This window comes from Lynx canadensis, chromosome B2, assembly GCF_007474595.2.
Source record: "Lynx canadensis isolate LIC74 chromosome B2, mLynCan4.pri.v2, whole genome shotgun sequence".
NCBI classification, from domain to species: Eukaryota; Metazoa; Chordata; class Mammalia; order Carnivora; family Felidae; genus Lynx; species Lynx canadensis.
Genome location: NC_044307.1, coordinates 147,431,617 through 147,444,701, shown reverse-complemented (window position 1 = coordinate 147,444,701; position 13,085 = coordinate 147,431,617). Strand labels below are relative to the sequence as shown.

At 37.1% G+C, this 13,085-nt stretch overlaps 1 protein-coding gene across 8 annotated transcripts in view; it reads right to left on the bottom strand.

Moving 5' to 3' along the window:
* Positions 1–5,762: 5,762 nt before the first annotated feature.
* The window catches only part of QKI (QKI, KH domain containing RNA binding), a 154,348-nt gene continuing 147,025 nt past the window's right edge, over positions 5,763–13,085 (bottom strand). For 3 of the 8 annotated variants that reach the window (XM_030316753.1, XM_030316751.1, XM_030316752.1), the window contains exons 7-8: positions 10,915–10,989; positions 5,763–6,748 (exon numbers count right to left, since the gene is read on the bottom strand). In XM_030316753.1, the coding sequence (XP_030172613.1) occupies positions 6,732–6,748; positions 10,915–10,989 (92 nt within the window). In that variant the 3' untranslated portion in view covers positions 5,763–6,731. Of the gene's footprint in view, positions 6,749–10,914; positions 10,990–11,049; positions 13,047–13,085 lie in introns of those variants that run through there. The other 5 variants (XM_030316757.1, XM_030316754.1, XM_030316758.1 and 2 more) reach the window with 3 other exon arrangements.

Here is a 13,085-nt window from a genome sequence, read left to right as displayed (position 1 = left end):
AAAGGAGGGAAAGAAATCTGGAGAGCCTATGGATAATTAAGAACTGGGAAACTGCAGGTACAGGGGAGTCCTAAGACTTGGACGTCAGGATGAAATCTCAAAGGTTCCAAACTACTGGAAGCCAATTTTTAATTTTTTTTTTTTTAAAACCAATTCTGCTCTGTTCAAGAAACTGATGACACTAGTCCTTTTCGTGTAGCTGACAAGACCAAGATTTGGTGAGCATTCCTTTATTCTTTACGTCTAAAAACTACAAATTGTGCCCGTGTTTCTCAGTTAGAAATGAGAACTATTCCAGATGCACACCCAACTGAGGAATACTGTTGAGTCTGTTCATTGATTTCCTTTTCTTAATCACTGAAATCAAGGCAAGTATGGCCCCCAGGTAAGTGGCAGGGCTCCAGGTCAGATTCCTTTTTTTTTTTTTTTTCAAATAGTGGTAAAAGCAACAACAATTACAAATGAAAATGTGCATTCTCTGTCGTGATGTTTATGTGTTGGAAGGGGCGTGAACAGCATTTTCAGCTGCGGTTGGTTTGAGGATGAAGCACACGCACTTTTTCCAGTCGGTTTATTGCACTTCGTGTACAGTCATACGTGGTTCTCCATTCACATGGGATTTGAGAAGCCTACTCAAACTTTCTCTCTGTAGACAACTTCCACAAGCAAACTTCTAAATGTCTTACACACACCACTACAGTATAAACCACAACAGATGTATTTGGTAATCAAAACTTCTCAGTAATAGCAGTTTAAAAATATATGTTAAGTTTTTTTTTGTTGTTGTTGTTTTACTCTGGGAGCTGAGATTTCCCTACGAGGTGATGTCCTTTGCCAAGAAGGGACAGCAAAATCATAAGCGATGCGAAATCAACGTTGTGTTGCTATTTGCTGCACCTGCCACCCACCCACCTCTAACAGGAGTTAATTCTTCCTTCTCTCCCGCCCCTGGCAATTAGTGCAGCAGAAATACAGAAAGGAGAATACTACGCTTAGGTGAACCAGTTTGATTCAGCATTGAGGACCAGGTATGCATATGATTTTAAGTCTCTTTGTTAACAAAGCCACTTCAATTTTTTATGAAAGAAACCACACACGAAATCACATGTGTGTACCACAGGAATATTTCTAAATGTATCTGCCTATAAAATGAAATAATTTTTCTGTTTTAAATAAAGGTGTTCAGGGATTTGTGACAATGTTAAAAAAACGACCTTAGGTACTTCTTAGCCTGTGAGTCGAAAAGTTTTGAGAGTAATTTTTGCTATTTAATAAAAGATTCTAACTGAGCAATACATTTCATTCTACTAAAAATCACTTGCTACAAATGCTGTAATAGCTCATTGTTACCAAGGAGTAGAGACAGACATTTTATCCCAAACAAGCAAACGAAAACCAAAACACCTGGAGAAACCCTGAACTGTCGTAGGTGATACACAAGGATTAGACTTCACTGGGAAAGAAAAGATTCTTGATTTGGGTTGTGAGCAATTTCATTTAAACCTACGGTCTGCTTTCGGTGCACCAGAAAACGTACAGCGCCCGTATGTACGTATGCACGTGTGTATGTTTAGAAAACCTTAACTACCTATTTGGCGTATCAATATACACACCTTGCCTTTGTGGACAGCGTGATTCAACGGCTCTTCCGGGAGGGCTCTACTCTGGTAGAGCTACTGCACTAGGTAGGGTGGGTGTGTGCATCTCCTCTCGCGCCATGTTCTTCCCGACATTTTGCCCAAGAAAAACATGCTTGACTACTGAGTGCATTAATTGTGCCAACTTCTCAACTGAAAGCTTAACTTTCAGTTGTTTTGTCACATGATAGTATAAAGGACTCTAGCGTTTTATCATTCCAAGAATGGGGCAGTTTCGTTTTTAATGCTACTGCAGCTCGTATAAAAAAATGGGATTTCTACTGTGTTCACCTTTTATAGTTTTTTACAACTTTTCCAAATAAAAGGTGACCGTACAACATACGTATACATGAAGTACCATTAACGGAAAACGAGATGAGACTGCATTCATAGGCTTCAGACAATGACAGTGAGTTGCAGAGAAATTCATCAATTCAATGACGTGGTACCATGGTGACTTCTAGATTAGCAGCTTGACAGACATCTTCCAATTTTTACAAAATAACGTGTGAACTGTATGGCAAGAACTTTTACAGATGGTAGCCTATTAAAGCTCTCTCTACCTAATAATAATATACACCCCCGCCCCCGCAGGCCAAATCAGAGAAACAGCTGTGTTTGTTTGATCCAAAGGACTACCTCTAGGATGACTAAATCAGCTAATCTGTGTAATTTATGTATATATACTATGGGAATATATAAATATGGGAATACTTTGACAGTCTGGTTAATAGCATATTGGTATAGTTAGGTCTTTTGTAACATGTAACTCGTTTCAGCCCCAAGTTTTAGAACTTTAAAATAAATAAGATGTAATTTACAAAAATAAGCCATTATTTACAAACATAAAAATTCATCCTGAGAATTTATTATCCAGGAGAACAGTTTCACAGAAGAGGAAATAACCAGTATCTGTGAAATAAAAATGTACCTCAAGAGTTAAAACTAAAGAATTTGTAAGCGGAGGTCAATTTACCTAAGTTGCAGCCAAGAAAAGCATGAAGATATTTAATGAATCTTAAATCGACTTGCATGCAAGAAATGATCTTTAGATTTCTCAAAAGCTGATGTCATTCTCCCTAAACTTGTTGTATTCATAGAGTATTCTGGCTGTATTCTGGAAGAGGGAGGGAGGGAGGGAGGGGGAGGGGGAGGGGGAGAGGGGGAGAGGGAGAGAGGGGGGAGAGGGGGAGAGAGAGAGGGAGAGAGAGAGAGAGAGAGAGAGAGCGAGCGAGCGCGCGCGCCCGAGGAGAACTCAGTGGTTCCTTCGGTCTCCTCTCTCACCACGGGTGATGAGGGGAGAGAGGCGGGGTGCGTGGTCATTGCCAATGGCTCGCTTTAAACTGTCCTAAGGAACGGAGCTCCTCTGCCTTTGGCTTTTACCTGGTTGAGCACCCCTCCCTGCCCCAATGGGAACAGTGGCTAACATAGTTCAACACTTTCTAAAAGAAAAATGTCCAGTTAAAACACAAATGTGAAGAAAGGCAAAACCTCATCGGATTCTTTGCTTTATAATGTGAAGCAAAAAAATCACCCACTTCTAGAAATTGAAAGAAATGGTTCAACAAAGAATCAAACTGGTTGTTCGGGGTATATCATCACAATGAGTCTCTTTACTCTTTATGCGGTGAGCAGACAGGGATTATTTTGGAGAAGGAAAAATAAGAAAGTGTGGAATTAGTAACGCAAGAGGCTGAAAGGCAAGTGGCAAGACTAGAAGACCGCCTCAAACCACCGCTACTTTGTTCCCATCTCTACTGGCACCTACCCCCATGGTAAAAGGCCAGAATAACCGAAGCCGATTTTAACAGTAGTGTGCGTAATTGTAGGCTGACAAACAACATAAAAACAAGTCACGCTAGGTTATCTGTGGTCACGTTCTTCAGGGTTAGTCCAGTAACTCAAGACTTTACATTCTTTTGTCTTTATTTGTTTATTTTAATTATTAAACACGTAAAGGTTAATAAACAGACATAGTCCAGAGTTAGTAGGTTGGTATTATAACATTTATTAAAATAATGCTATGGGTTAATAGAAACAGCAAAGAACCAAAGAATTAAAATGCAAGCTATGTAAAATCCCAACTAAAACCCAAAAGTGTCTAATGTATTCATTCATTAGCTAAACTAAAAGCCCAAGAAAGACAAGACACCCAATATAATAAAGTACTGCAAAACAAGTGGCAATTTTCAGTTATCAAAATTGTGGATTCTGCATTTTGTATCCTTTTCTCAATCAAGAAAAAAATTCTTTTTGAATGTTATATAACATACATATAAAACAAGATAGAAAAATACATTATAAACTTGTAACAATGGCTGTAAATACATTATCTTACATGTTTCTCATAGGCAATAGGTTGGTTATGATACATACACAGCATGAAACTACTAAGATAATAAAGAATTGACAAAAATACATGTCGGCTGTACGGTAACATACAAGCGACACTCCCATCTACCCACGCTAAAAAATTACATAATACTGTCAGAAAAGAAGTCTTAAAAACTACATATTTTAATAAGAAATAAATTCAATAAAGAATGATAATACTGAGAACCAAGGCATTCAGAGATTTCAAAAGTCATGCTTTTTTTTCAGTTGATCCAAAATTTTATCAACTAAGTTTCCAAAAGTTTGTTCAGAGCCAACATTACTTAAAAACGTCACACATTTATCCCATACATTTACTTTCTTCCCCATAAAAGACCTTTGATAAACATCTAAAATGTCCAGGTGTAACACAGTTGAGATGAGACTGGGTCAAATACTGGTACTGGTTTTAAACTACTATCACCTCAAGTGTTCGAGTGTCGCAAATTTATTCAACCAACCAACCAAAAAAAAATCAAAATGGCACAGCATATATCGTAAATAAATCAAAATGACTGTATGTGTAACAGAAAGACAAAGCAGTGGCACATGAAACCAACGCTAGCTGAATACAAAACAATGAATGTCTATTGCATAGTAAATGAACTGAAAACGGTTTCCAAGTGAGACAAGATGATGGAGGTCACCACGAAGGTGCTTACTGAGCTCACTGCTGACCTTTGACTGTGAAGCTGTGAAGGGATGCGGGAGGGAGTGAGCCGATGAGCTGGGGATCCACTGCCACTTGAAATCTGCCACATCTGATACTGAGCAGTTATGGGCGATTTACTCAAGTGTTCGGACGTGGTCGGGCTCTGCGCACAAACCGTTTCAACTACGAAACTGAAATTCGTGAGAAACCAGAAGCTTAAAGTCACATGTAGTTGAGCATTTACATGCACAGTGATGCCAGTTTTTTTAAAGTGAAAACAAACAAACAGGTGGGGGGGGGGCGGGGGAGGGGTGGGAGGGGCCGCTTGGGTCACTAAAAGCCACCAAAGAAACGGACCACCCAAGTAATCGGGTAGGGTAGAAAGAAGTCTGGTTAAATTTGGGCCATTAAAAAATACTGTTATCCTGAAGGAAAATCACAAAGATTCATTTTTTGTGAAAAAGTCTGCTAAGAATACTATTTATCTCCAATTTAGTAAGAAAGAATTCAGCACACCCCTCCTTCTCTGAATAAAATAAAGTTCTAATTTTGTCTGCAAATTGATGTTCCGATCACACATAATTTTCATCTTAGAACCTGTTGGGCTAACTTTAAATATCACAGTAACCAAGAGCACTCAGTAATGATTTTTAAAGAATGATGTTTTAAAACTTACTCGCCAGGCATTAGAAAAGTTATCAAATTTTTCACAGTATCAGATTTGGCAAATTTGTATCAAGGTACGTGGCAAAAATCATATAATTCAAACCATCAACTCATTGGTCTCCCCTCAAATCTTCTTTCACATACTGGGCGGGCGACTGAGTAAACATGCATTAACTTGTATTCTGAGGGAGGAGCTGATCTTACAAGACACTTGACTAAATGACCATGAAGGAAAATAAGGCACTTTCTTTTCTTTAGACTTATTCCAATACTTAAAAAATAAAAAAGAAAGACAAAAAGGCTCTTTTGGTCTTTTGTTTCTTGACAACCACCAGAAAAAATCATTTAATGAAATAAAGGGTTTCTTTGTTCTTTTTCTTTTTTTTTTATAACACTTGAAAGTATAAAATGCTACATTTCCAAAAATATATATATTTTTTTTCTGCACCAGCACCCTTGTATAGTAAAAGTATCTACTTTTTGTTCATTTGTTTCAATGCACTACACTTTTATCTACAATTTCATTACATGTATACAGCAAATAGGCAAGCATGGCTTTTACATCCTTAATGATTTTTGTTTTTTTCTATACAGGGAGGTTTAAAAAAAATATTTGAACAGTTTGCCCAGTAATGTGACACATAATGCATGTACCTTGTTCTCGTATAGTTTTTAAAGGAGGTTGTAAAATAAAGGTTCAGTAATTTTAACTCAGATATTATTTATCTTTTAAAAATAGTGTTGCAGTTTTCGTTCTTTGCACTACTTCTCAAAATTCCTTGTCAGGCTGATCTCTCATGGCACACTGCTAATACTTCCAATTTTGGCAGGCAATATAAAAAAGGCTGCAACTTCTGCCCTTTGAGGGCACTGTAGTGACTAAACAGCGTATCAAATTTTGAATACTTTTTGAAGTCACTTCACCAATGGCGTCCCTGACCAAAGGTCCATGCATGATGCATCATCACACGGTACATTCAGAGAGCTGTGCTCGCTATGAGAAGAAGGTTCCTACAAGTCTCTCACAGTAACTGCCTCTGTCACTGAGTAGTTAAGGGCCATCTGTCTCCCCTTCTGAAGTGAGGCCTTCTTACCGTTCGCTTAGGGTAGGACGTGAAAAGATGATCAGTGCTGTGGGATGAATTGGGCCTTATTGCTTTACTACTATTCAGTGCAGGTTCTAGAACCACTTTCACCCAAACAGAAAGAAAAACCAAAAGCTGAGTCGGAGGACAACAATTTCTTTGTCTTTTGTTTGGTTAGATGGTAAGACGAACGGACAAGTGCCTCAGCTCGCTGCACTGACGACAGGCAAGCAAAGGCGATTACCAGTTAACTGATCAGCAGGCAGGCATGGTCAGGTCATCATTGGGTGAAGAGTTCAGAGGTCAGAAGGTCATAGGTTAGTTGCCGGTGGCGGCTGGGTGGTTAGAAACAAAAAACAAAACAAAAAAACAAAACAAAAAAACAAACAAAAAAAAAAAAACAAAAAAAAAAAGAAAAGAAAAGATAGAGAAGAGATTAGTTTCAGCTAGTGACGGCTTAATGACAACATGAAAAACTAATCACAACTAATAAAAAAAAAGCATGTTTAATTCTGACAAACTGATTGACACCATCTACAGAATACAATAAAAATCATGACAGTTTCATATCATGATTTGAACAAATGAAGGAGAGCCCACTCCCACCAAAAAAAAAAACAAAAACAAAAACTGGTTAACAAGAAAAAATAGAAATAAAATACAACTAACAACTAATAGTTAGTAGCAGTCAATGGAGGAAACTGGAGAACAACAACAATGAATAGGTTTGATAAACAGAATTCTGAAACAGTCAGTGCAGTTATCAGTATCTGACTGCTATTAAGCATTAGTATTCTCTCAGAGGCAAGCATCAAAGCGACTATTAATGATGGATGTGATTATTAATAACTGATGATCAACAGAAATGAATCTAAGGAAATTTAAATTCCTATGAACAATTTGGTTCAACATAAACTCTGGGCCAAACAAGGTTTCTTTTGTTCAATAAATGTTTATTGCTTTTTCAATTATTCTATTTACAAACAACATGGAATTTCTTGGCCTTATGATACAAAGCAATACTAAACTGTAGTCTAGCGGTGGAGGCAACGTCATGGGAACCAGAAAAAGGCCAGGCCTTTCGCACCAGCCAGCACTTTCCAGTTGAAAATACTATTTTACACATATAGAACACTTATAAAATGCACTGGCATGTAAACACTGTAAAATCCTGCCATTTAAAATTCTATACTCAAAAAGCTCTAAGTACATCAAAAAATAGAAGAAATTTCTAATTGATACCAATAAGGCATTTTAAAACTACAAACAGCTTTCTTTATTCAATTTCAAAGCTAATACTCTGCAAATACAATAAAATCTGACATTTCATATACATTCCTGCTTTATATTTTATATTTTAAAAGAAGCCACCTGTAAATACTATTTTCTTTTGCAAAATAACAAACAGAACAAAAAAAAAATTAAAAAAATTACAGTAAAACACAAAGTAGTTCTCAAGTGGAAAGTTATCGTGCCCAGTGTCCTCGAGTTGTTCCTTCCTTATAATCAACCTCTGTCACATTCTGCTTCCCCAAACTTGGTCCACTTAACAGTAGTATGATTTTTAAGACTCATTCAACAGCTTAATTATTTCTACTCTATTCTGAGGTTTGAGAGAATTTTCTGTACTGTTGCCATTGTGACTAAGGCAGAGGAGATGTGAACGAAAAACTATTCAGTGCGAAGGTAGACTCCGTGCCACTCCATAAATCGAGACCCAGTGGGTATAATGTTCACAGAGTTATTTGAAATAATCTATATAATGGACTGGTTTACTTTCATGTAACAAAAATGCTTTCTAGAGTCTATCATTTAGGATAGTTTATAAATACTACAAAAATACTGTATCTTCAATGGGACCAAATCTTCCCTGAATTTCTTAAAAATAAGTGGAATTTTATTCAAAATAAAACTTGCTATTCCAAAATTAAAGAAGAAAATAAATATTTAACAAGATGTAGTCATACCACTTCATAGTCACTCCCAAAATACAGAATCTTAAAGCATTTTTGATATTACTTAAGATTTTGATTAAAATTGTATTAAGTTTCTTATACAAATTATGTAAATGGTTTTTATAAAATCATTACTCGGAAAAACTCTGATTATGTTTTTTTGTGTGGAAGAAACAAAGCCAACTACCACTTCTATGTACACCAGAACATCTAGAACACGTCCTCTGCCAAGTCCTGGCCTCCCACAGTACACACAGGTGTGTCCACCGTGCAAAATCACTTATGGTTCACTATGACTAACAAGTCAGTTGGTCTTTTACAGGCTTCAAATTCAGTTTTGAAATAGGTGTCGAAGTGGGTTTATTTTTAGTAAAGAACTACATATTTGTCAACCATGCAGTACTCTAAATGCATATATAAAATTACATGGTTATGCGTCCAAGGGCTGAGTTTCCTTGCATTAAAAGTGAATGTTTATATTAATCTTCCCTTCAAAAAAAAAAAAAAAAAAAACCTCAAAAATAGAGAAAACAGTAGTATCATAAAAATAATTTAAATGAAGGACTTCAGACATCTCCCTTAGACCCAATGAGTGCATACAGTGATCATAACAGCAGTATACAAGTATTCTGTTATTTAAAGGAAAAAAAAAAAGGAAAAAAAAAAAAGGTAGCTTTTCGGTTTGCTGACATTGCATTTTCAATAAAAGTGAGAAGACTAATCACAAACACATATAACTACAAAAGAGCCATGCATGGAATGTGATGTCATTTCCAAGTACTATAAAATCTTCTTAATATTGTTTTTGCCATCTCAAGGCACTGGAGCACTGAGTCACCAATAATTACGGTGTTAAAACAAAATTACGAGAAACCTCCTAAAAAGGGGCAGGCAGGGAAAGGTTAATAGAAGAAAAACTACTTAAAAACACTCTTTCAAACTATTGCAGACATTAACAATGTGAAAAAGACTTCAGATTATTCACGGGATTATTGGGTTTCTTTCAATGTAAAGTGACTTTTAAAAGCAAGGTCCTCCTTCACGAGGAGACTCGTTCTGCAAGAAGGGGGCACACAGGGGCAGTGCACACCTCCACGGTGTCCTACTGTCACAGGTCATCACTGAGCTTGGAGCTTGGGGACTATTTATTTCATTCACTGAATAATCGTTAAGTAACATACGTATACGTTAAAAGTCTTCAATTCAAGGCTCTTTGAATTATGTCTGATGCTAAAGAAGTATCATCATTGTCTTTGGAAAGTATTTTATTCTGACGTGGACAACAGTTGTGTCCAATGTTTATCATCAGTATTCAAGAGAACCATGTGAAGCAGGTAGGTCGTTCTTAAATTCACAGAAGGTGTAGGACAGGAGTGGATAAATCCCTCACTTTTCCCACTAGTATGAGAGACTTCGATCAAATTAATTAGTAAGTAATACATGTGCAACAGAAGCTCTTCAAAGATCTTTTTCCACCTTGCTTCAGATTCTTACCTTGTGATGACACACTAAGAAAACAATTCAATGTCAATAAACCGAAAATAACACTCCTCAATAAACATAAATAATTTATAAAAGGGTCCAAGGGCATATATAGGACACAAATTGCAAGTGTTGAAAAGGAGAAAAATGAAGACTTATTTTCCAGTCACAGGTTAGTCAAAAAAGATATTCAAAGCTGGATTCATGTCTCCATAGACCTTCAAGAGATAGTTTACCTTCAGATAATATATTTTAGCAGCAAATGACAAAAATCGAAGGATCCATTTTGGCAAGAGAATGTAAGAATAAAAGGGAACTGATTTTCTCATTCATAAAAAATCCAACCGCATCAAAGTTATCTTCACAGTCCTTACTTTCTTGATTTCAGCTAAGTACTTGACATGCATATCCTCATGTTTACACAGTGGCTCAAGTATCTTAATAAAAAGGAAAATGGAAACTAAATCTTCAGTTTTCTCCACAAGGACACAGGAGGCATATATTCCTTTACTTCTCTCATTAAAGCACCATCCGCTCAGTTCATTTTGCAAAACCAACCCAAAATTTCACAACAATTACAAGGTATATTTTAGCAAAAGTTATTACTGAAAAATAATTAAGGCAACATCAAAATTTAATACCTCCCCACATGGACCAATTCATGTTTTAGTAGGAATAAATCACAGTACATACTAATATAGGATTTAATAAGTTAAAATATGAAGGGAACACAAAAAAAAAAGGAAAGGGAAAGAAAGGAGGGGAGGGGAGGGAGAGGGGAGAGGGGAGAGGGGAGAGGGGAGAGGGGAGAGGGGAGAGGGAGAGAGGAGAGAGGAGAGAGGAGAGAGGAGAGGAGAGGAGAGGAGAGGAGAGGAGAGGAGAGGAGGAGAAGGAGAGGAAAGAATCCCAACCCTTAAATCTGTCAACTATGACAAATTAATTTAGAAAAAGAAAAGACACGGTGTGCAGGTAAGCAGTTATATTTTTCCATCAGGTGTGGTGTTGCAAATTTTACGGACACCCAGCGCATTTCTTATAAACAAGAACTGCAGAACTAAACTAACCTCGGTCTGCGGTCACAATCCTTTGGTAAGGATGGACTCGCATATCGTGCCTTCGAACTTTAGTAGCCACCGCACCTAGTTAAATTGCAATTACCAAGACAAAGTTAGAAAACATTCACAAGGGAAAAGAAAACAAACATTAAACAGCAGGTTTATCAAAATGGATTTCAAAGGTTCATTTTACTACAAAAGTTTCCTCTTAAGAAACATGTTAAGGCACAGTAGTTTTAAAAGTAACCATAATATGTTGCGTATATATGCGTCTATTAATATTGCATTCATCTCAAACATCTTGGCCTTAACCTGTTTTACGCGTTCATTCACAATCCCAAGGTACAGTGTTTCGTGAACTCTATTAGATCCAAACATATTTCAGCTTTACTAGTCACATATTCACTGAAGTGCCTTTCTCGCAGCAGGACCACTTCAATAATGCCATGCTTAATACTGACAATTATTTGCTAACCTTAAGACCACTTCCAGAGTTTATCGCTTAAAAAGGTTTAAAAGCAATTCTTACAGCCTACAGATTGTGGTTCGAAACTCTGAGTCAATAAGTATGAACTGCAATGAATTAGGTGATTAGTAAAGCAAACAGTGTAGTGCCCTTAGCAGTCAGTACACTATACACTCCTTTATAAATCACCGTTACTTTGTAAGATTACAGACTAAACCAAATTAATAACATACTTTTACTTTCTATCAGTGTGCAAAAAGTGCAAGTGAGTCACTGACTGCTAGGCTAAGCTCCCCCCCACCCCCCCGGAGGCTGCTGAGACTAAGCATTTGTTAAATTCAGATCTGATGAGGGTTCAGTTAAGACCGTTCTTGAATTCTTAGCCTTTCGTTGGGAAAGCCATACCTAAAGATAAAAGGAAGGGAATTAAAAATTAGTCACCAATGAAGACTTGATGCTAATACCAATCTCCTCACTACCACCAACACACATGTCTGCATCTGTTTTGAAGGGCACTGCTTATTTTAAAATCATAGGATGTGAAACTTGATATATATCATGCATGTTATCTGTGTGCAAATTTATTATAACTTAGCAATTTGAAATAATTTTCTCAGTTCTCCAAGTGGTCAATGTCATGTTTTACTGCTTAGGTGGCAAAGCGAGAAGGAAGACTCTGAATGGATTTTGGTCACTTAGTACTCATTATTATTCATTTTATGAAGGCCAATTAGGTATCTGTATATTTCGCTTTTAATTTTGTCAGTCTAATAATTAAGTATTATAAATAAAAATTTCCCAACACAACAAAAAACACATTGCTTTAAAATGAGAGACTGCAGTGCCTCTTGCTGTTTCTAAGCAGTAAACTGGTCCATCACCCCTTCTTGCATTTTAGATAAACTAATCTTGTACAAGTATAATTGCACGAGGCAAAATCAGCAAGATCTTGCACCGAGAGTGCTGGAACAGCAGCTGGTGGCTCAGAGTGCCAGCCCTGCAGGAAGCAACAAACTCCTCGAACAGACGCTGTGCGTGCAGCAGAGAGGAGCTCTGAGACTAAAGGAGCAGGCGTGGGGCCGCGGGACAGAGCGTTAACAGAAAGGAAAACGTAAACAGGTTACATGTTACATGTTATTTTAAAAATGCTTCAAGAAATGTGCAACAGAAAACAAGCCTCTCGTCAACAGCTCTATCTATAGTATAATTCTGACCTAAGGTACTTTATACAACGATTTAGAGATAAACGGAAACCATGTACAATCAAATGTATTTGCTCATGAAACAGAAGGCACCTGAGTGCGTGCACACACACAGATAACATACAGAGCATCGTGGCTTTCTTTAATTGAACAATGAAGTTTCAAGTTTAAATCTTAGTGTCCGGGTTCATGAAAGACTTTCAAATTTTTATAAATCATTATTAATGCTGGAAAAAAACCCCAGAACTTAAAAGATCAAAGTCCTACGAGTCCACAGCATGCATGCGGCACCAAGGTCACATACAATTCAAGAAAAAAAAGTATTCAAATTCTGTCTGGTAAAACAAAGGGGCAGCACGGAAAGAGTTTGTCCCACATTGACTGGTCGTGTTATAACAGCTGCTGTATTCTAGTCCTTCATCCAGCAAGTCAATGGGCTGAAATATCAGGCATGACTGGCATTTCAATCCACTCTATAAAAAAAAGGCATCAGTAATGTCTTTTTCAAGTAC